The 25,261-nt window shown below is 44.6% G+C and overlaps 1 protein-coding gene across 1 annotated transcript in view; it reads left to right on the forward strand.

The window, feature by feature from the left end:
• The window catches only part of LOC123997101 (serine/threonine-protein kinase STK11-like), a 36,686-nt gene that overhangs the window by 9,685 nt on the left and 1,740 nt on the right, over nucleotides 1–25,261 (forward strand). The window contains exons 9-10 of the mRNA XM_046301138.1: nucleotides 9,477–9,679; nucleotides 23,721–24,012. Coding sequence (XP_046157094.1) covers nucleotides 9,477–9,679; nucleotides 23,721–23,968 — 451 coding nt within the window. The 3' untranslated portion in view covers nucleotides 23,969–24,012. The remainder of the gene's footprint in view (nucleotides 1–9,476; nucleotides 9,680–23,720; nucleotides 24,013–25,261) is intronic.

A 25,261-nucleotide genomic window follows, 5' to 3' on the forward strand; every position in this document is an offset into this window, starting at 1 on the left:
AATATGCCTTGTATACTGTTGTTCAGGTTAGTTATCATTGTTTTAGTTTACAATGTAGCCCCTAGTTCCACTCTTCATACCCCTGATACCTCCTTTGTCCCACCTCCCACACATGCGGTGACCTCACCCATTACAACCAGCATGTCCAGAGATACAACCTCTCTCATCATCACCCAGTGCCTGGGCTTACCTCCGCTGTACCCGCACCCCACCATAACCCTGTCTGCGCATTATGCCCTGAATATATTCTACCATGCCCAGAAATCTGCTCCTTTTATTCTGTCCCCAACGCTCTAGGTGACCAGTTTTGATAGCCTTTAGCCGCACCCTCATACTACTCCGCGTGTGATGTGGAGGTCAACAAAGGCCCTGCATGTCCCCAGGCACCCTCATTTGTTGACTTCTGTGATTGAAAAAGCCTTGGTTACATGCATGTCAACATCAGAAGCCTCCTCCCTAAGTTTGTTTTACTCACTGCTTTAGCACACTCTGCTTACCCTGATGTCCTTGCCGTGTCTGAATCCTGGCTCAGGAAGACCACCAAAAAGGAGTTGCAGTCTACTGCAGAGAGAGCCTGCAAAGTAATGTCATACTTTCCAGGTCCATACGCAAACAGTTCGAACTACTAATTTTGAAAATTACTCTCTCCAGAAATAAGTCTCTCACTGTTGCCGCCTGCTACCGACCCCCCTCAGCACCCAGCTGTGCCCTGGACACCATTTGTGAATTGATCGCCCCCCATCTAGCTTCAGAGTTTGTTCTGTTAGGTGACCTAAACTGGGATATGCTTAACACCCCGGCTGTCCTACAACCTAAGCTAGATGCCCTCAATCTCACACAAATCATCAAGGAATCCACCAGGTACAACCCTAAATCTGTAAACAAGGGCACCCTCATAGAAGTCATCCTGACCAACTGGCCCTCCAAATACACCGCCGCTGTCTTCAACCAGGATCTCAGCGATCACTGCCTCATTGCCTGTATCCGCTACGGAGCCACAGTCAAACGACCACCCCTCATCACTGTCAAACGCTCCCTAAAACACTTCTGTGAGCAGGCCTTTCTAATCGACCTGGCCCGGGTATCCTGGAAGGACATTGACCTCATCCCGTCAGTTGAGGATGCCTGGTCATTCTTTAAAAGTAACTTCCTCACCATTTTAGATAAGCATGCTCCGTTCAAAAAATGCAGAACTAAGAACAGATATAGCCCTTGGTTCACTCTAGACCTGACTGCCCTCGACCAGCACAAAAACATCCTGTGGCGGACTGCAATAGCATTGAATAGTCCCCGCGATATGCAACTGTTCAGGGAAGTCAGGAACCAATACACGCAGTCAGTCAGGAAAGCTAAGGCCAGCTTCTTCAGGCAGAAGTTTGCATCCTGTAGCTCCAACTCCAAAAAGTTCTGGGACACTGAAGTCCATGGAGAACAAGAGCACCTCCTCCCAGCTGCCCACTGCACTGAGGCTAGGTAACACAGTCACCACCGATAAATCCATGATTATCGAAAACTTCAACAAGCATTTCTCAACGGCTGGCCATGCCTTCCGCCTGGCTACTCCAACCTCGGCCAACAGCTCCGCAGCTACTCGCCCAAGCCTCTCCAGGTTCTCCTTTACCCAAATCCAGATAGCAGATGTTCTGAAAGAGCTGCAAAACCTGGACCCGTACAAATCAGCTGGGCTTGACAATCTGGACCCTCTATTTCTGAAACTATCCGCCGCCATTGTCGCAACCCCTATTACCAGCCTGTTCAACCTCTCTTTCATATCGTCTGAGATCCCCAAGGATTGGAAAGCTGCCGCAGTCCATCCCCCTCTTCAAAGGGGGAGACAACCTGGACCCAAACTGTTACAGATCTATATCCATCCTGCCCTGCCTATCTAAGGTCTTCGAAAGCCAAGTCAACAAACAGGTCACTGACCATCTCGAATCCCACCGTACCTTCTCCGCTGTGCAATCTGGTTTCCGAGCCGGTTACCGGTGCACCTCAGCTACGCTCAAGGCCCTAAACGATATCTTAACCTCCATCGATGAGAAACAATACTGTGCAGCCGTCTTCATCGACCTTGCCAAGGCTTTCGACTCGGTCAATCACCATATTCTTATCGGCAGACTCAGTAGCCTCGTTTTTTTTGGATGACTGCCTTGCCTGGTTCACCAATTACTTTGCAGACAAAGTTCAGTGTGTTAAATCGGAGGGCATGCTGTCCGGTCCTCTGGAAGTCTCTATGGGGGTGCCACAGGGTTCAATCCTCGGGCCGACTCTTTTTTTCTGTATATATCAATGTTGCTCTTGCTGCGGGCGATTACCTGATCCACCTCTACGCAGATGACACCATTCTATATACTTCCGGCCCTTCCTTGGACACTGTGCTATCTAACCTCCAAACGAGCTTCAATTCCATACAACACTCCTTCCGTGGCCTCCAACTGCTCTTAAACGCTAGTAAAACCAAATGCATGCTTTTCAACCGTTCGCTGCCTGCACCCGCACGCCCGACTAGCATCACCACCCTGGATGGTTCCAACCTTGAATATGTGGACATCTATAAGTACCTAGGTGTCTGGCTAGACTGTAAACTCTCCTTCCAGACTCATATCAAACATCTCCAATCGAAAATCAAATCAAGAGTCTGCTTTCTATTCCGCAACAAAGCCTCCTTCACTCACGCCGCCAAACTTACCCTAGTAAAACTGACTATCCTACCGATCCTCGACTTTGGCGATTGTCATCTACAAAATTGCTTCCAACACTCTACTCAGCAAACTGGATGCAGTTTATCACAGTGCCATCCGTTTTGTCACTAAAGCACCTTATACCACCCACCACTGCGACTTGTATGCTCTAGTTGGCTGGCCCTCGCTACATATTCGTCGCCAGACCCACTGGCTCCAGGTCATCTACAAGTCCATGCTAGGTAAAGCTCCGCCTTAACTCAGTTCACTGGTCACGATGGCAACACCCATCCGTAGCACACGCTCCAGCAGGTGTATCTCACTGATCATCCCTAAAGCCAACACCTCATTTGGCCGCCTTTCGTTACAGTTCTGCTTCCTGTGACTGGAACGAATTGCAAAAATCGCCGAAGCTGGAGACTTTTATCTCCCTCACCAACTTCAAACATCTGCTATCTGAGCAGCTAACCGATCGCTGCAGCTGTACATAGTCTATCGGCAAATAGCCCACCCATTTTTACCTACCTCATCCCCATACTGTTTTTATTTATTTACTTTTCTGCTCTTTTGCACACCAATATCTCTACCTGTACATGACCATCTGATCATTTATCACTCCAGTGTTAATCTGCAAAATTGTAATTATTCGCGTACCTCATGCCTTTTGCACACAATGTATATAGACTCCCCCTTTTTTTCTACTGTGTTATTGACTTGTTAATTGTTTACTCCATGTGTAACTCTGTTGTCTGTTCACACTGCTATGCTTTATCTTGGCCAGGTTGCAGTTGCAAATGAGAACTTGTTCTCAACTAGCCTACCTGGTTAAATAAAGGTGAAATAAAAAATAAATAAATAAAAATGATCCTACCCTACGCACATTATGATCCTACCCTACGCGTGCATTATGATCCTACCCTACGCGTGCATTATGATCCTACCCTACGCGCGCATTATGATCCTACCCTACGCGCGCATTATGATCCTACCCTACGCGCGCATTATGATCCTACCCTACGCGCGCATTATGATCCTACCCTACGCGCGCATTATGATCCTACCCTACGCGCGCATTATGATCCTATCCTACCTACCCTACGCATTATGATCCTACCCTACGCGCGCATTATGATCCTACCCTACACGCGCATTATGATCCTACCCTACACGCGCATTATGATCCTACCCTACACGCGCGCATTATGATCCTACCCTACACGCGCGCGCATTATGATCCTACCCTACACGCGCGCGCATTATGATCCTACCCTACACGCGCGCGCATTATGATCCTACCCTACACGCGCGCATTATGATCCTACCCTACACGCGCGCATTATGATCCTACCCTACACGCGCGCATTATGATCCTACCCTACACGCGCGCGCATTATGATCCTACCCTACACGCGCGCATTATGATCCTACCCTACACGCGCGCGCATTATGATCCTACCCTACACGCGCACGCGCGCATTATGATCCTACCCTACACGCGCGCATTATGATCCTACCCTACACGCGCGCATTATGATCCTACCCTACACGCGCGCATTATGATCCTACCCTACACGCGCGCATTATGATCCTACCCTACGCGCGCATTATGATCCTACCCTACGCGCGCATTATGATCCTACCCGCGCGCGCGCATTATGATCCTACCCTACACGCGCGCGCATTATGATCACCCGCGCGCGCGCATTATGATCCTACCCTACACGCGCGCGCGCATTATGATCCCGCGCGCGCGCATTGATCCTACCCTACACGATCCCGCGCGCGCGATCCTACCCTTACGCGCGCGCATGATCCTACCCTACACGCGCGCGCGCATTATGATCCCGCGCGCGCATTATGATCCCCCTACACGCGCGCGCGCCTACCCTATGATCCCCTACGCGCGCGCGCATTATGATCCTACCCTACACGCGCGCGCGCGCATTATGATCCTACCCTACACGCGCGCGCGCGCATTATGATCCTACCCTACACGCGCGCGCGCGCATTATGATCCTACCCTACACGCGCGCGCGCGCATTGTGATCCTACCCTACACGCGCGCGCGCGCATTATGATCCCGCGCGCGCGCGCATTATGATCCCGCGCGCGCGCGCATTATGATCCCGCGCGCGCGCGCATTATGATCCCGCGCGCGCGCGCATTATGATCCTACCCTACACGCGCATCCTATGATCCTACGCGCGCGCATTATGATCCTACGCGCGGCATTATTATCCTACACGCACACACAATGTATTATACTACCCTACACATTTTACTGGCCTTGTCTTAAATGCACATCACAATTATACACTGAACACAAATATAAACGCAACATGCAACAATTTCAAATATTTTACTGAGTTACAGTTCATATAAGGAAATCGGTCAATTGAAATACATTAAATAGGCCCAAATCTATGGATTTCACATGACTGGGAATACAGATATGCATCTGTTAGTCACAGATACCATTTTTAAATGTAAAAAAAAATAAAAATCAGAAAACCAGCCAGTATCTGGTGTGACCACCTCTTGCCTCTTGCTGTGCTACACATTTCCTTCTCATAGAGTTGATCAGGCTGTTGATTGTGGCCCGTGGAATGTTGTATGGAACATTTCTGTGATCTTTTATTTCAGCTCATGACCCATGGGACCAACACTTTTGCATTTTATATTTTTGTTCAGTATACATATATCAGTTGCTTTAAGTAACTGCTTATTCCATTGGTTAGCCTTCTTTATATAACTAGTGAGCGGAGGTGGAGGAGAATGGCTGCAGCACTTGATCAGCAAATAGCAGTGAGTGGGAGTGTGTCCTGTTATAATCATGGAAAAGCTGGAGAAGATTTTCGACGGAGGTGTAGATTGAACGTAAAAGAGTTGTACACACAACACACTCAATCCCACGTCACAATGTACAGAAAACGCATGCACCCACACAAGCACTCATACTGTGCGCACATACACCTACCTCTGTGGCCCCATGGCAAGGCTGTCGTCACTGATGCTCCATGTGTTACAAAACAAAAGGCCAAGGTCTCCACAGGCCTCTCTACCATTACTCACTCCTCTCAGAAAGGAAGCTGCCTGTTACATAGTGTGTTGCTTAGCTCTTCACTATTTCTAGCAATAGGAGGAAGGGGACGTGGGACATCTCTGTCTCCTAAAATATGAGCCCTGTCAAGGTGATTCTGCTTCATGACATGCAGGAGATTTAGTGGTGACACATACTGCAGTGCAAATGACAAAGAAATCATTGGTCAGTTGTCATGACACATCGCTCTATTGTTGTGCATTGCGGCTCTGCTTCTGTTGTCCTCAATCCACACTTATAGTCTGCTCACTTCAGAGCAAATCATGCCTGGCTGCAAAGACTACTTTGTTGTCCTGTACTTACCAGGGCTGGGAATTTCTAGGGACTTCGCCATACGATATCATCCCGATACTGTATTGTGATTCGATATTGTGATTTTATTGCGATTTGGTGTTCCAAACATATTGCTCACCATATGTCTGCTGCAGAGAGAAGAGGGAACCCCCCATTACTAGTAGTTAGCCCAATGTGAGGACACTGGAGATTTGGCTTTGAAGCTTGGCTTGGGAGTAGGCTTTTCACACTAACAAGTCTCTCTCTATCTCTGTACTGTACTTCAGTACAGTAGTTGAGTATTTGCATATCAAATTACTATGATAGTAATGGATGACAGGGAGTGTCTTTTTTTATTTTTATATGAAACACATGAAAGGCCTGTGCTCTTGGGAGAGACCAGCTGTTTCCACCATGCCCCCTAATTAGGAGACCCGTGTGTGTGTGTGTGTGTGTGTGTGTGTGTGTGTGTGTGTGTGTGTGTGTGTGTGTGTGTGTGTGTGTGTGTGTGTGTGTGTGTGTGTGTGTGTGTGTGTGTGCGCGCACATATATTTGATGTGTAAATGAGTAAGAGAACCAGACCTGGCTTCAAATACATTATCTAAGTATTTGTTAGTTAAATATTTACTCTATGTATTTGATTATTTTCCAGTAATGTGGTGCTGAATCAACTATCTGTATTAGGAGTATTTTTAAAACAATTTTATAAGCCTGCTATTTGAAACCATTTTCAAATACTTATTTCCCAATACTTTATTTCAAAACTCTAGGACCAAACCGACCTGGATTTTTATGCAAGGGAGTATTTGTATTTGAAAATACACTTGCCTGTGTATTTCAGTATTTTCAAATACACGCCGATACTTTCCAACTGTATCTCCAAATACAATTAGTGGAATATTAGAATGTATCTTCAAAGGGAAAAAAACTAGAAATTCCTACTTTGAAATATATTTTAAATAATTGAAATTGTATTTGAACCCCGGTCTGGAGAGAACACACACTGCCTAATGACGTGGTATATGACAGAAGCTTGCCTCTTTGTCATAGAGATGTCAAAGCCTGTCCCCATGTTCCCCTACATGTCAGCTGCAGAGCCCTGGGACATTCCCCCTTTAGTAGTTTCTTTCACACATTTAACAAGGATGTTACATATACAGTGCCTTCAGAACGCATTCATACCCCATTTTGTTGCATTCAAAATGGATTCTACAAATTAGAATTCACCCCATCTACACACAATACTCCATAATGACAAAGTGAAAACATGTTTTTTAATTTAAAATATGGAAATATCGAATTGACATAAATATTCACAACACTGAGGCAATGCATGTTAGAATCACCTTTGGCAGCGATTACAGGTGAGTCTTTCTGGGTAAATCTCTAAGAGCTTTGCACACCTGGATTGTACAATATTTGCACATTCTTTTTAAAATTCTTCAAGCTCCGTCAAGTTGGTTGTTGATCATTGCTAGACAGGCATTTTCAAGTGTGCCATAAAATCGGCTTGAAATTCTAAGTCAAAACTAGAACGTGGAACATTCAACAGTCATCTTGGTAAGCAACTCAAATGTGTAGGATTTGCCCCAAACATAACACTTTGTATTCAGGATTTTTTTTTTTCAGTTTTACTTTAGTACCTTATTGCAAACAGGATGCATGTTTTGGAATATCTTTATTCTGTACAGGCTTCCTTCTTTTTCACTCTGTCATTTAGGTTAGCATTCTTGAGTAACTACAATTTTGTTGATCCATCTTCAGTTTTCTCCTATCACAGCCATTAAACTCGGTAACTGTTTTAAAATCACCATTGGCCTCGTGAAATCCCTGGGCGGTTTCCTTCCTCTCCGGCAACTGAGTTAGGAAGGATGCCTGTATCTTTGTAGTGACTGGACGTATTGATACACCATCAAAATTGTATTTAATAACTTCACCATGCTCAAAGGGATATTCAATGTCTGCTTTTAAAAAGTTTACCCATCTACCAATCGGTGTCTTACTTTGCAAGCCATTTATTTAGTTATTTAATCGGGTAGGGTAGTTGAGAAGAAGTTCTCATTTACGAGCATTGGAAAACCTCCCTGGTCTTACTGGTTGAAATTCACTGTTCAACTGCGGGACCTTATAATTATCTATATGTGTGGGGAAACGGATGTGGAAGTAATTCAGAAATCATGTTAAACACTCTTATTGCACATGCAACTTATGTGACTTAAGCAAAGTTTTACTCCTGAACTTATTTAGGCTTGCCATAACAAAGGGGTTGAATACTTATTGACTTGAGACATTTCCACTTTTCATTTTTAGTTAATTTGTTCAAATAAAAAAAATAGAAAAACATAATTCCGCTTTGACATTATGGGGTTGTGAGTGAGGCCAGTAACGCACAATCTCAATTGAATACATTTTAAATTCCGGTTGTAACACATTTCTTGGAAGAAAAAAAGTAAAGGGATGTTAATACTTTCTAAAGGCACTGTATTGTGATGTTTCCATAAGCAAATCCTCTTGTTTAAAGGGATACTTCGGGATTTTGAAAATTAGGTGCTTTATCTACTTCCCCTGAGTCCGATGTTTGAAGGAAGTTGCTAACAAGCATTAGCGCAATGACTTGAAGCAGATACCCATAGACTTCCAGTCATTGTGCTAACTCTATTTAGCATTGTCTCGGGGGAAACTACCTCTAACATACATTTACATTACATTTAAGTCATTTAGCAGACGCTCTTATCCAGAGCGACTTACAAATTGGTGCATTCACCTTATGACATCCAGTGGGACAGTCACTTAACAATAGTGCATCTAAAACTTAGGGGGGGTGAGAGGGATTACTTATCCTATCCTAGGTATTCCTTAAAGAGGTGGGGTTTCAGGTGTCTCCGGAAGGTGGTGATTGACTCCGCTGTCCTGGCGTCGTGAGGGAGTTTGTTCCACCATTGGGGGGCCAGGGCAGCGAACAGTTTTGACTGGGCTGAGCGGGAGCTGTACTTCCTCAGTGGTAGGGAGGCGAGCAGGCCAGAGGTGGATGAACGCAGTGCCCTTGTTTGGGTGTAGGGCCTGATCAGAGCCTGGAGGTACTGACACAGAGATACACATTTTATCCACAAGTTAATCTGACTCTGGTTAAGTAGATAAAGGGTCTAATGGCTAAAATCCCAAAGTATCCCTTTAAGCAAATAAGGTGTCACTGAGTTTTTTTGCCTTGGGCATCTCGAGCATTATTAAGAATTGTTTCTCAACTGACTCACCTAGCTAAATAAACGCTACATTAGCTTCACAAACAAAGAATAATCTTGATGGGTCCAAAATGAAAGGCATATGTCGCCCCCAAAAATGAGGTAGGGGCCCACAATCTTAATTTTATCTTATTTTAAGTTTCTGGAATTGTTTATTCTGTAACCAATGTTCTGTGGTTTCAGCTGGGTAAGGAAGAAACACCCTGCAACGGAGCCTCTGGTGCCCATGCCCCCTAGTGCTGATCGGAGGGACGCGTGGCGTAGCATGACCGTACTGCCCTACCTGGAGCACCTGCATGGCTACGCCGACCAGGACGACGAGGATGACGACGAACTCTTCTACGGAGACGGAGAGATCATCTACTCTCAGGGTTTCACTATGACAGGTGAGAGGCGGAGGGATGGAGAGGTGGAGCGATAGAGAAATGGAGAAGAATCTTTGATTTCTGAACTTTACAGCTGGTAGGCAGATAAGGTACAAACAACATAAATACAGTATGTTATTGTTACAACAGCATTATGTTGGTGGAGGCTTCAAGTAAAGTGTTCCCTGGACAATAGTGTCAACTGTGCATTACATACATGAGAATATTAAACATCTACAGTTGAAGTCGGGAAGTTTACATAGACCAGTTTTTCACAATTCCTGACATCTAATCCTAGATTTTCCAGCTTTTTCCAGCTTTCATCACATTCCCAGTGGGTCAGAGGTTTACATGCACTCAATTAGTATTTGGTAGCATTGCCTTTAAATTGTTTAACTTGGGTCAAATGTTTTGGGTAGTCTTCCACAAGCTTCCCACAATATGTTGGGTGAATTTCCTCCTAACAGAGCTGGTGTAACTGAGTCAGGTTTGTAAGCCCCCTTGCTCGCACACCCTTTTTCAGTTCTGCCCACAAATGTTCTATATGATGAGGTCAGGACTTTGTGATGGCCACTCTAATACCTTGACTTTGTTGTCCTTAAGCCATTTTGCCACAACTTTGGAAGTATGCTTGGGGTCATTGTCCATTTGGAGGAACCATTTGCAACCAAGCTTTAACTTCCTGACCGATGTCTTGAGATGTTGCTTCAATAAATCCACATTTTCTTTCCTCATGATGCCATCTATTTTGTGAAGTGCAACAGTCCCTCCTGCAGCAAAGCATCCCCACAACATGATGCTGCCACCCCCGTGCTTCACGTTTGGGATGGTGTTCTTCGGCTTGCTAGCCTCCCATTTTCCTCCAAACATAAGGATGGTCATTATGGTCAAACAATTCTATTTTTGTTTCATCAGACCAGAGGACATTTCCCCAAAAAGTATGATCTTTGTCCCCATGTGCAGTTGCAAACCGTAGTCTGGCTTTTTTATGGTGGTTTTGGAGCAGTGGCTTCTTCCTTGCTGAGTAGCCTTTCAGTTTATGTTGATTATAGGACTTGTTTTTACTGTGGATATAGATACTTTTGTACCCGTTTCCTCCAGTATCTTCACAAGGTCCTTTGCTGTTGTTCTGGGATAGATTTGCACTTTTCACACCAAAGTACGTTCATCTCTAGGAGACAGAACGCGTCTCCTTCCTGAGCGGTATGACGGCTGCGTGGTCCAATGGTGTTTATACTTGCATACTATTGTTTGTACAGATGAAAATGGTACCTTCAGGCATTTGGAAAATGCTCCCAAGGATGAACCAGACTTGTGGAAGTCTACAATGTTTTTTCCTGAAGTACTGATTTCTTTTGATTTTCCCATAATGTCAAGCAAAGAGGCACTGAGTTGGAAGGTAGGCCTTGAAATACATCCACAGGTACACCTCCAATTGACTCAAATTATGTCAATTAGGATATCAGAAGCTTCTAAAGCCATGACATAATTTTCTTGAATTTTCCAAGCTGTTTAAAGGCACAGTCAACTTAGTGTATGTAAACTTCTGACCCACTGGAATTGTAATACAGTGAATTATAAGTGAAATAATCTGTCTGTAAACAATTGTTGGAAAAATGACTTGTGTCATGCACAAAGTAGATGTCCTAAGACGAGGGGGGGTGCATATTTGTAAACAACATCTGGTGCCTGAAATCTGAGGAAGTCTAGATTTTGCTCGCCTGAAATAGATTGCTGGCCACGCTACTTGCCTAGAGTTTTCAGCTATACTTATCATGGCTGTTTATTTACCACCACAAGCAGATGCTGGCACTAAGACCGCACTCAGTCAGCTGTATAGGGAAATAAGCACACAGGATACCACTCACCCAGAGGCGGCGATCCTAGTGGCCCGGAAACTTAAATCAGTTCTACCAAATTTCTATCAACATGTTAAATGCGCAAGCAGAGGGGAAAAACATTCTAGATCACCTGTACTCCACACACAGAGACGCCCACAAAGCTCTCCCTCGCCCTCCATTTGGTCAATCCTACCGCAACTCTATCCTCCTGATTCCGGCTTACAAGCAAAAATTAAAGCAGGAAGCACCAGTGACTCGGTCTATAAAAAAGTGGTCAGATGAAGCAGATGCTAAACTACAGGACTGTTTTGCTATCACAGACTGGAACATGTTCCAGGATTCTTCCGATGGCATTGAGGAATACACCACATCAGTCACTGGCTCTATCAATAAGTGTGTCGAGGATGTCCTCCCCACAGTGACTGTACGTACATACCCCAACCAGAAGCCATGAATTACAGGCAACATTCGCACTGAGCTAAAGGGCAGAGCTGTCGCTTTCAAGGTGCGGGACTCTAACCTGGGAGCTTACAAGAAATCCTGCTATGCCCTGCGACGAACCATCAAACAGGCAAAGCGTCAATATAGAGCTAAGATTGAATCGTATTACACCGGCTCCGACACTTGTCTTATGAGGCAGGGCTTGCACACTATTACAGACTACAAAGGGAAGCACAGCCGCAAGCTGCCTAGTGACATGAGCCTGCCAGATGAGCTAAGTCACTAATATGCTCGTTTCAAGCCAAGCAACACTGAGGCATGCATGAGAGCATCAGCTGTTCTTGATGACTGTGTTCACGCTCTCCGTAGCCGACGTGAGTAAGACCTTTTAAACAGGTCAACATACACAAGGCTGCGGGGCCAGACAGATTACCAGGATGTGTGCTCCGGGCATGTGCTGACCAACTGGCAGGTGTCTTCACTGACATTTTAAACATGTCCCTAATTGAGTCAATAATACCACCATGTTTCAAGCAGACCACCATAGTCCCTGTGCCCAAGAACACAAAGTAGCACTCATGTCCGTAGCCATGAAGTGCTTTGAAAGGCTGGTAATGGCTCACATCAACACCATTATCCCACCACTCCAATTTGCATACCGCCCAAACAGATCCACAGACTATCTCTATTGCACTCCACACTGCCCTTTACCACCTGGACAAAAGGAACACCTACATGAGAATGCTATTCATTGACTACAGCTCAGCGTTCAACACCATAGTGCCCTCAAAGCTCATCACTAAGCTAAGGATCCTGGGACTAAACACCTCCCTCTGCAACTGGATCCTGGACTTCCTGACGGGCCGTCCCCAGGTGGTGCGGGTAGGTAGCAACACATCTGACACGCTGATCCTCAACACTGGAGCCCCCCAGGGGTGCGTGCTCAGTCCCCTCCTGTACTCCCTGTTCACCCACGACTGCATGGCCAGGCACGACTCCAACACCATCATTAAGTTTGCAGACGACACAACAGCCTGATCAACGACGAGACAGCCTATAGGGAGGAGGTCAGAGACCTGGCCGGGGTTCCAGAATAACAACCTATTCCTCAACGTAACCAAGACTAAAGAGATGATTGTGGACTACAGAAAAAGGAGGACCTCTCTCTCTTCTCTGCCACCTTTTGTTCATGTCACCAATCCACAGACACACACAGGGGAGGAAGTGGCTTCTCTCCAGCCTGATTTAGTAATTAGTCATCTCTTGGTAGACTAGATGGTAATGGGAGGTGATTGTCTGTGGATTTCGTTCTGTTCGGTCTCCATTAGTTTTTTCCTCATCCTCCCATTTCTCTTTCATAATAATCTGATGTAACCAGTAGCCAGACGCTTATCTAGTGCAGGAGAGGAGACTGCCAGGTCTGGTGGAGTCAAGGGAATGCTGCTGACATTGTGCACTGCACTACGACCTAGTAAGGACCCACACCATGACACAAATGTCAATGTTTTGTGGAGTTATGAAAAAAAAATGTTGAAGTACTATGTAGGTAAGGGGTGAAAAGCAGAAAGTCCGGTAGCCGTTTGGTTAACTGTTCAGCAGTCTTATGGCTTTGGGGTAGAAGCCTTTTTGTACCAGACTTGGTGCTCCGGCACCACTTGCTGTGCAGTAGCAGAGAGAACAGACTGACTTTGACCATTTTTAGGGCTTCCTCTGACACTGCCTCCTATAGAGGTCCTGGATGGCAGGGAGTTCGGCCCCAGTGATTTACAGGGCCATACGCATTACCCTCTGTAGCACCTTGCGGTCGGATGCCGAGCAGTTGCCATACCAAGCGCTGATGCAGCCATTCAGGATGCTCTTAATGGTGCAGTTGTAGAACTTTTGAGGATTCGAGGGCCCATGACAAATCTTTTCAGCCTCCTGAGCGGGAAGAGGCATTGTCGTGCCCTCTTTACGACTGTGTTGGTGTATTTGGGCCATGATTGGTCCTTCGTGATGTGAACACGGGGGAACTTGAAGCTCTTGATCGTGTCCATTACTGTCCTGTCGATGTAAATGGGGGTGTGTTTTGCCTTTTGTTTCCTGTAGTCCACAATAAGCTAATTTTGTCTTGCTGGTGTTGAGGGAGAGGTTGTTGTTCTGGCATCACACGCACATTTTTGTCCAGGTGGGAATGGGCAGTGTGGCGTACGATAGAGATGGCGTCATCTGTGGATCTGTTGGGTAGGTATGCGAATTCGAGTGGGTCCAGGGTGTCTGGGATGATGGTGTTGATATGGGCCATGACCATCCTTTCAAAGCATTTCATGACTGTAGATGTGATTGCTACAGGTGATTAGTAATTTAGACAGTGTTCTTGGGCACGGGGACTATGGTGGTCTGCTTAAAACATGTAGGTGTTACAGACTAGGTCAGGGTTAGGTTGAAAATGTCAAGTTAGTTAGTCTGGTAGGCTTGTGTTACTGGCAAGCTCGCGGCTCTGTTTCCCTTTGTAATCTGTGATAGTTTGCAAGCCCTGCCACATTTGACGAGTTTAGTAATCACTGTTTAGTAGTCTAGAAGCTATTTTCGGTCATTTGAAACGATGGGAGATTTTATTTATTTTATATATATTTTTAAAACCATTCAAAAAAAGAAACGTCCCTTTTTCAGGACCCTGTCCTTTCAAAGATAATTCTTAAAATCCAAGTAACTTCACAGATCTTTATTGTAAAGGGTTTAAACACTGCTTCCCATGCTTGAGAGAGGCTGGACTGAGGGCTTGTAAGCCTGTTGTAAGGCAGGTCCTCACCAGACATCACCTGCAACAACGTCGGTTATGGGCACAAACCCACCGCCGCTGGACCAGACAGGACTGGCAAAAAGTGCTCTTCACTGACGAGTTGCGGAATTGTCTCACCAGGGGCGATGGTTAGGGGTGATGGTCAGATTTGTGTTTATCATCGAAGGAATGAGCGTTACACCGAGGCCTGTACTCTGGAGTGGGATTAATTTGGAGGTGGAGGGTCCGTCATGGTCTGGGGCGGTGTGTCACAGCATCATCAGACTGAGCTTGTTGTCATTGCAGGCAATCTCAATGCTGTGTGTTACAGGGAAGACAATGCCACCAGCCATACTGCTCGTTCTGTGCGTGATTTCCTGCAAGACAGGAATGTCAGTGTTCTGCCATGGCCAGTGAAGAGCCTGGATCTCAGGTCTGGGACCTGTTGGATTGGAGGGTGAGGGCTTGGGCCATTCCCCCCCCCCCCCCCCCCCCCAGATATGTCTGTGAACTTGCAGGTGCCTTGGTGGAAGAGTGGGGTAACATATCACAGAAAGAACTGAGGAATCTGGTGCGGTCCATGAGGAGGAGATGCACTGCAGTACTTAATGCAGCTGGTGGCCACACCAAATACTGACTGTTACTTTTGATTTTGACCCCCCCCCCAGTCACATGTCTGTGTAACTTGTTCCGTTTATGCCTGTTGTTGAATCTTGTTATGTTCATACGAATATTTACAGTAAATATTTGTATGAACATAACATGTCAAGTTTGCTGAAAATAAATGCAGTTGACGGTGAGGATGTTTTTTTTTTGTTGCTGAGTTTTATATTTATTTTTAAAAACAACCTCTCACTGTCAACTGCATTTATTTTCAGCAAATTTAACATGTTATGTTCATACAAATATTTACACAAGAAAAAAAAGAATGGAAAAAAAGCTCAGTCCGATGACGCTGTAACACACCGCCCCAGACCATGACGGACCCTCCACCTCCAAATCGATGCCATCCCCTCTGTCGCTGTTATTTGATTAGAACAGGGCTCTCCATCCCTGTTCCTGGAGAGCAATCCACCTGTAGTTTTATTTTTGCTCCAACCCCTGTTTTAACTATCCCGTTTCAGTTTGCCAACCAGGTAATTATTAGGTTCGGATGGGTAGATTAGGATTTGATCGAAGACCTACAGGATGGTAGCTCTTCGGGGACATGGTTGGAGAGCCCTGGATTAGATGATCATCCCAGATCTGTCCTCAGGAGGATATTGAATTGTCCTAGGTGTTATCTATATACTGTCGAGTGAGTCCGTCCGTCTCTCCGGAAGAGCTGGTCAGTCTATCTGTAATTGCATCAGCCCAGTGAGTGTGAGCTGGCTGCTACTATGGACCAGTAAGTCACTTTGCCCCAGCTGAGATTAGTGATTGGACAAGGTCATCGCTGAGAGGGGTCTGGAAGAGGAGGGAGCAGATGAAGTTGAGTACCTCATGCTCTGAGAATGTCCATGGACTTGGTTGTTGGGTTCATTTCCACTGTCCTTAGTATAACTTTTTTTCTCTCTGTCTGTAACTTTCTGTGATGTGCACATATTTATATGGATTATTGATATATTTACCTTTTGCATTGATGACATTGGTTTAGCATTGGTCATTTCTCACATTCTAACAGTTTGTCATAGTAATATAGTATAGCAGTAGCTAATGCCTGAAGGTAGACTTATATTTGCTGTCTTGTACAAATGTTGTAACATAAGGTGCTAGAAGCGCTCAATAAGTCCTCACCTACCTCTGCTAATTACTGCATGCTGTTGGTGTCGTGGGTCTGGTTAGAGACACGGTATAGTCATTCTTGGCCCACTGTTAAAGCCCTAGGCACCGGCTGTGATGTAGGATACATTACACACTATGTATTTCAAGGCTATAGCAACTATGCGTTTCACTCAAAGCGACAGGGATCCAGTATTGAATTAATACAAAAAGCCCATCAGGCATATTATATCAAAAGATAAGATGGAAACAGGGAAGATTAGATTGTATGGCATCTAGGAATCTAATCTGAAATCGGATTGTTCCTGTGTCCCTGTGTTCTGATTTGTTAACTGATAACTGATAGCAGTACATTTGATAGATGCCGTGATAAGACCACACAGCTATTTGCCTGTTTTTAATGACTCATTCTAGTATGGGTTAGTTTTGGGTTAATGTTTTACTTTTTCCTATTGACTGCAGTGATTCGCCTACCTGAGTCATAATATAGAAGATTGGCCAAATCGCCTCCTCTCTTATAACCACTGTGAAGTTCAAAACACTAAATTAGCCATTCTGTCTTCTTAGAGATAAGAAGGGATGGAAATTGTTTTCATTAGCTTTTTTTTTAAATATTGGTTTTCAAGGAGATTACATTATTTATCTTTCCACAATAGACATTTATGGGCTTGTTTGAACTGTGGTAATGTTTCCAATCGGTCCATAACCAATTACATGAGGACAGCATGCAGAGAGAGTGTCCATCATTCTTTTCATTTTTTTTTCTTTCAATTCACTATTTCCTGGCAGTCTTTTATGAAGTGAATTGTCTGCCTTGGCTTCTTGTGCATTGTGTGTTGCCAATTAAAGTTAAGTCAATTTAAACCGGAATCTTGTTTATGTTCAGAGTACATCTTATTCCCTACTCTCCTCTTTAAAGGGAAGCACAAAAATATTTATTTGTATTTTTGATTTGATTCACCATTGCTTCCTCTTGGGTGTCCTGTGGAGGATATTTTGCGAAATTATACCCACTACCCTTAAGAGTCCGACCGATATATCGGTTCACACTTTTACTTCCCATAACGGTATCGGACGATAAATCCACCGATAACCAACATTTAATAAATAGGATGAAAAAAGGGAATCTTATGCTTATCTGAACACTTGCAGTCATTCTCATGTTATTAATTTCACAATGTAAGAAATCAACATTTGAAGCATATTTATTGGACAATTGCTGGTTTTGGATGGCAATTTATAAGAATTCCATGTGGAAAACATACACTTTTTAATTTCTCTGACATAAAATAGAATATCAGCAGATGTCAGTATCGGTAAGTTTGTCCCCCCCAAAAATGGGTATCGGACCAGTTTTTCAATTCTTTTTCCCCCTCACTCATCGGAGTCTATTTGCTCTCTGACATGCTGGAGCTGTTTACATTAGGAAAATAGGGCTTTAAAATAACCGGAATCACAGCGGGCAATGCCTGTTGGGAGGCTGATTTGCAAGAAAGGTGAACAACCGTGTGAGTGTGTAGGGGAACAACGGTGTGATGGAAATGTTCATTAGAGTTTGTATCTGTCATATAGTAGTAGTCTTTTTTTTCTTGCCCCCAGTCTGAGCCTCCTATACTGCACACCACTCACTTCTGTATTTTCTCTCTGTCTCTCATATATATATTCCTCTTACGGTTGAAGCGTTCTTAAGCAATTTAAGAACTCCTAAAGGATTTGTATGTGTGCAGGGATGCGTAGTACATGGTTGCTACTCATTTAGTGCATAGAAACCACCCCAGCAGCACCCACTCATACTGTGCAACAATGCAACCCATTATAGAGGGAGCACAGCTTGACTGCATTAGAGAGGTGAGGTGTTTTAGAGAAAGAGAGGGAGGTGTATGTATGGCCTGGGGTGTATTTGACGTCAAACGTCCTAGTTTGTGACCCCGGCGTCAGCCTTGTGCTCATTTTGTGCATACTCACACACACCACCACGTATTTCAATTATTTCCGGAAACATAAACACTCTCCGCTCGCCGGCTCCATGAGCAGCAGTTCAAAATCGCCGATTAGAGAGTAGCGAGTGTTTAAGTTGCCATGGCAACTAGGTGAGTCATCCTACTGCAGTTCGTTAAGTCACTTGCATTGTATATCCCCCCCCCCCCTTCCTCCGCCTCTCTCTCCTCCCTCTCTTTATGCTCTGACACTATGATTCTACCTGTTCTTTTGTCACCTTTGCTGTTGTCAGAAAGGGGGTGACAGGCACAGGTCTTCACAGGTTAGCCATTGTTGGAGTAAAGGGGAGGAGAGGTGCTGTGAGGGGGAGGTTAATGAGAGTGAGCCCGGTGTCGCTGTGCTGCCTTTGATTACATATTTATGGCCCAGGCTAATCAGTAAGCCCAGTGTCGACAGCTTCACAGGGGGTTTAGCGGGAGAGCGAGGGCCCAGTCAGACTTCATTTAGCTGGTGTTCAATTACTGAGAGTGCCGGAAGCACTTTGATTTCTGATTGAACAAGTCTAATAATGTGCAGATGTCAATTGTGGTTAATTATGGTGATGATTGTCGTTATGACCGGGGTTTTAGTCATCTTTTGCCTGGTGAACCTGTGTGCATAAATCAGGTTGACTTCATCACCCCATTCATGAAAGGTCATGAATAATGATTATTAATGTCATGTAGTTTGCTTTGAGAAAATTTCGTTTTCTTTTCCTTTTTCAACTTGTGTGTTTTACTAACCTGTTGCACACTTTATCTTGTTTCCTGGAGCAACATATCACAGAGATTTGTCATGTTTTGCTCTCTATAATGAAGCGAAACCAGTTCAGACATGAAACGCGAGTATTTGCATCATCTGAGATGGCAGCAAACTTTTCTTACCTTATGACAGTCTATTTAAGTTGACAAGTTCTGTACAAACATCCTAACTAGGCAATCTGGGAAGAAGGGCCTTGGTCAGGGAGGTGACTAAGAACTGAATGGTCACTCTGACAGAGCTCTAGAGTTCCTCTGTGGAGATGGTTGTCCTTCTGGAAGATTCTCCCATCTCTGCAGCACTCCACCAATCAGGCCTTTATGGTGGCCAGACGTAAGCCACACTAGAGTAAAAAGAACATGACAGCCCGCTTGGAGTTTGCCAAAAGGCACCTCAAGGACACAGACCATGAGAAACAAGATTCTCTGGTCTGTTGAAATCAAGATTGAACTATTTGGCCTGAATACCAAGCGTCACATCTGGAGGAAACCTACGTTAAAGCATGGTGGTGGCAGCATCATGCTGTGTTTTTTTTCTTCCCAGCAGTAGGGACTGGTATACCAGTCAGGATCGAGAGAAAGATGAACGGAGCAAAGTACAGAGATCCTTGATGAAAACCTGCTCCAAAGCGCTCAGGACCTCCAACTGGGGTGAAGGTTGACCTTCCAACAGGACAACGACCCTAAGCACACAGCCTAGACAATGCAGCAGTGACTTTTGGACAAGTCTCTGAATGTCCTTGAGTGGCCCAGCCAGAGCCTGGACATGAACTCGATCTAATATCTCTGGAGAGACCTGAAAATAGCTGTGCAGCAACGTTCTCCAACCAACTTGACAGTGCTCGAAGAGGATCTGCAGACCAGATTGGGAGGAACTCTCCAAATACAGGTGTTCTAAGCTTGTAGCGTCATACCCAAGAGACTCTAGGCTGTAGTCGCTGCCAAAGTTGCATCAACAAAGTACTGAGTAAAAGGTCTGAATACTTATGTACATGTGATCTTTCTATCTATACATACAGTTGAGGTTGGAGTCAATTGGCCGGCAGGGTAGCCTAGTGGTTAGAGCGTTGGACTAGTAACCGAAAGGTTGCAAGTTCGAATCCCCGAGCTGACAAGATACAAATCTGTCGTTCTGCCCCTGAACAGGCAGTTAACCCACTGTTCCTAGGCCGTCATTGAAAATAAGAATTTGTTCTTAACTGACTTGCCTAGTAAAATAAAGGTAAAATAAATAAATAAATAAATAAATACAATTTAAATTCATTTTTCAACCACTCCACCAATTTCTTAACAAACTATAGTTTTGGCAGTTTGTTTAGGACACTTACTTTGTGCATGACACAAGTCATTCTTCCAAAAATGTGTTTAGACAGATTATTTCACTTATAATTCACAGAAAAAAAATGTGTTTGGTTCATCCTTGGGAGCAATTTCCAAACGCCTGAAGGTACCACGTTCATCTGTACAAACAATAGTAAGCAAGTATAAACACCATGGGACCATGCAGCCGTCATAACGCTCAGGAAGGAGACTCGTTCTGCCTCCGAGGGATGAATGTACATTGAAATGTGCCAATCCCAGAACAACAGCAAAGGATCTTGTGAAGATGCTGGAGGAATCGGGTACAAAAGTATCTATATCCACAGTAAAACAAGTTCTATATCGACAACCTGAAAGGCCGCTCAGCAAGGAAGAAGCCACTGCGCCAAAACCGCCATAAAAAAGCCAGACTATTGTTTGCAACTGCACATGGGGACAAAGATTGTGCTTTTTGTAGAAATGTCCTCTGGTCTGTTTGGCCATAAGGATCATTGTTATGTTGGGAGGAAAATGGGTGAGGATTGTAAGCTGAAGAACACTATCCCAACTGTGAAGCATGGGTGTGGCAGCACCATGTTGTGGGGGTGCTTTTCTGCAGAAGGGACTGGTGAACTTTACAAAATGGATGGCATCATGAGGAGGGAAATTATGTGGATATATTTTAGACACGTCCTCTACATGAACTGCGTGAATCAGGCCTTCATGGTCAAATTTCTGCAAAGAGGCCGCTACAAAAAGATATACCAATCAGAAGAAGAGGCTTGTGCCAAGAAACACGAGCAATGGACCGGTGGAAGTCTTTTTTTGTTTTTTTGTCTGAGTCCGAATTTGGATTTTTGGTTCCAACCGCTGTCTTTGAGACGCAGAGTAGGTGAACGTATGTTCTCTGCATGTGTGGTTCCCACCGTGAAGCATGGAGGAGGTGTGGAGGTGCTTTGCTGGTGACACTCGGTCTGTGGTTTTGTTTGGAATTCAAGGCACACTTAACCAGCATGTCTACCACAGCATTCTGCAGCGATACGCATCCCTTCTGGTTTGCTCTTAGTGGGACTATCATTTGTTTTTCAATACAAAACCTAGGAGGCTCATGGTTCTCACCCACTTCCATAGACTTACACGATAATTATGACAACTTCTGGAGAATGTTAGCACTTGCAGCATGAACTGAAATGTTGTCCACCCAATCAAAGGATCAGATAATTAATCTAATACTGAAAGCATAAGCTACAGGTAGCTAGCACTGCAGTGTATAAAATGTGGTGAGTATTTGACTCAGAGAGGGAAAGACCATAGTTGAACAAATTGAATTCCTTACAAAAATTAGGAAGAAGCCAGAGGGAAATAGAGATTTCATTTTTTTTTTCAGTTTCACTTAACGTTACTTAGCTAGCAAATGCAGCTAGGTAGTTTAGCCTACTGAAGGAATCCCTCTGTTTGAGCAGGGTGTATGTTAGCTCACTGGCTTTGACTTTCCAACACAATGTAAGCTTTTGGTATTACAAATATATTGCCGCGAGGCCCGCTGGTGTAACCGCTTACTGACTGTACACTAACGTTGATGTAGGCTGTGTAGCGGTTCTGTTTGGAAAGGTGTTTATTTTATTTTTTGCCTGGTCACATACAGCTGACGTGTTGTCCACACATGAAGAGAAAAGGTGAGAGGATAAGAGTGCATAGAGTGAATACAACGTGGCTGCTATGATCAGTGGTGTATTCATCCACCGATTCTGTTGAAAAATGTTTCTTAAACGAAAGTAAACAACGGGATGAAAATGCCTGAATTTTTTCCAATCGGAATTAATTTGCAAGCTAGATGCAGGCAAGATTGTGCAAGGCAGTATATAATGTGTAACTGTCTGTCACTGTGTGACCTCCATATTACTCTTTCGACCAAGTGTGCATGTTCCTACGTTGGAAACTTTCATTCATAGGCTCGGTTGTGGCAACCTCATGATGGGTAAAGGGAGAATTTGAGTATCTTGTAGTAGCCTAAACCTATCCATGTTACATTGAACTGGGTGAATGGAATATGAATGACAGTCATCCAATATGCTGTAATAGAAATAAGGCCATGCTCATGAAAAAACATTTGTCCTCACTTATCTTAAACGACACTGACCACCACTGCGTAACATGTGGTAGGCTATGTATTGTATAACAGCGCAATCATTTTTAATTCTTTTTTTTTTTTCGGGCTTGGGCTCATATATAGGCATATGCATAAGCCCTGATATTCGTATGGGTTCTACATGCAATGTCTTAATTAAAGGCCTGTTGAATGAATCATCACCGTAGAAAGCGCTGTCCATTTAATTGTGTTTGGCTTTGAAACAACATCTACAACAACCATGTTTTCCATTCAGATCCAACCTGTTGTTGATCTTCTTTCTTCAAATTGATAATCACAGATGTAACAAAATGTAACCTAGTGGTGAGTGTAAAAAAAAAAAAAAAAGCATGATACTGTTTTGATAAGTGTTTGATGTGATTCTAGATTGCATTTGCATTAACGTCAGAGTGGTTAGAGGGACAATAGAGCCCTGAGTGTCAGGCCATTAGTAACCTGACGTTCATTAGTGAATTTAATAGGCATACTACCAACACATTCTTGAGTCACGTGGTTTTTGACTGCAGTCATGACTCCCAGTGTGGTGGCAATACTGTCACCGCAACAGCCCTAACTCAACTCCCGGACATAGAAGCATAGTCTTGGACTAAAAAACAGGACTGGTGAGAATACTGTTCGTGTCTGGAGGATTTGATTTGGCAAGTGGACCCAAATGTGCTCAGTCACTACTTAAGCTAAAGCCCACCTCACCTTAGTTTTGCAAGACTTTTGCAACTTTAGAAGAACTGCATCTTAAATTGAATAAAGGTCTCCCAACAGTTTTTGCCCGTCTACAAACTTTCTTCAAGGCTGCTCAGTGCTCACCTCCCCCATTATCTCGGGTCACTCTGACCTGTTACTAACAGTGTGGAGGAGAAACGTCCTCCTAGACCTAGATACTTATCTGACAATGATTTAAGGGCATTTTTTCATTTCCACCTAATGGTTTGGGGGGGAGTAAGCTGATCCCAGATCTGTGCATAAAGCTGACTTCCACCAGGAGTCTAACCTGATGGCTGACAGCGTATGTTTCCCTGAGTCAGCTTATACCACTGACTTGCAACCTCTAATTCTCGTCTCTGTGTTCTCTTCCCAGGTCGGGTGCATGAGGATGGGCTGGAGCAGAACGGGCACCAGGGGGGTTGTGTGGGGCCGGGGCTGGGGCTGGGGCTCAGGACCCTATGTGTGAACGGCACGGAGACAGACCAGGACCACTACCCAACCACCAGCAGGACCAGGTCTCGATCAGAACGCCTCTCCTCCTCCTCCTCCTCCAACCCCTCACGCAAAGGAGTGTCCACCTACAGCCGCATCCGCAAGCTGTCCAACTGCAAGCAGCAATGAGGGCAGCCCCTGGACCCCCAGCCCTGAACACATATACTGGACAGGTGAGTAGGAGGAGGCATTGGGGGAGTGTTTAACAGCTGTACAATATGGTGTAGTTTAGACATTGTGGCATCCCTGTGACCTTCAGATGATAATGCTACTAAATCCAAGTAAGCTAACATTTTTATCAATTTAACTGAGATGACATACTCCTTTGATCCCCTCCTGAAACCTACAGCTAATTGTATACAAAAAAAGCAAATGGAAGTAAGATTCTGCCTGGTGTAATTAAGCATGTGTGCCTTGATTGCCTTCCAAGCTGCTCTCAAGGTTAAAAAAAACACAGGCCTGAGGAGTCTCCAGGGAGGGGAGAGGAGAGGGGAGGAAGGTTCGGTTATTGGAGAGGCAGGATTGGGCTGGTTGACGCAGCGTATGGTGCTAGGGACGGGTGGGGGTTGGAAGAGCCCTGACTGACGCTGATGCTCTCTTTCTGTATGGATGGAGAGCAGGAGTGTGTGGGCGGACTGCGTGGGAGGGAGATGCAGCATAATCTGCTTTCTAGGCTTCTCTCTTCCCATTTCCCCCCCTCTCTCTGTGTTCCCCCCGAGGCACCTGCTCATTCATGTGGGTTCCCTTCTTTCTCCCTCCGTCTCCCTCGCTCTCTTTCTTTCTCTCCCGATGAGTCATTGCTGAGTACGGGCTCTGACTCTTTAACAAACTCCCCCTGCTTCACATTCCTCTTTCTGAAGGAAAAATGAAGGATCCCATCATGCACTCCTGCCTGGTTAACAGGTTCATACAAATGCATTGCAACCGTCACACCATTTCCTGAGCCAATAGGGGATTCTGATGCTAATTTGAAGAATAGCCCTTCCTAACAAATATGTTTCGTGCTATATGCAACACATTTAACATATTTGTTAAAATAATTATATAATACAGTACCCCTTGAAACACTACATCTACAGTGCTGTATGAAATTGAAGATGACATCATTTCCCACTCACTGCGAATGGCCACAGAGGCTTACAGCACCAACTGAGTGGAGAAGCAATACAGATGCAGAATACTATCCATACAATCTTGGTTCCATTGTTCTTTTAGACTGTAATACTATGTGAATCGTCCATTATTTAGACTGTAATACTATGTGAATCCTCCATTATTTAGACTGTAATACTATGTGAATCGTCCATTATTTAGACTGTAATACTCCATGTGAATCGTTGGAGAGGCATTATTTAGACTGTAATACTATGTGAATCCTCCATTATTTAGACTGTAATACTATGTGAATCCTCCATTATTTAG

The sequence above is a fragment of the Oncorhynchus gorbuscha genome, linkage group LG15 (assembly GCF_021184085.1).
Source record: "Oncorhynchus gorbuscha isolate QuinsamMale2020 ecotype Even-year linkage group LG15, OgorEven_v1.0, whole genome shotgun sequence".
NCBI lineage: Eukaryota > Metazoa > Chordata > Actinopteri > Salmoniformes > Salmonidae > Oncorhynchus > Oncorhynchus gorbuscha.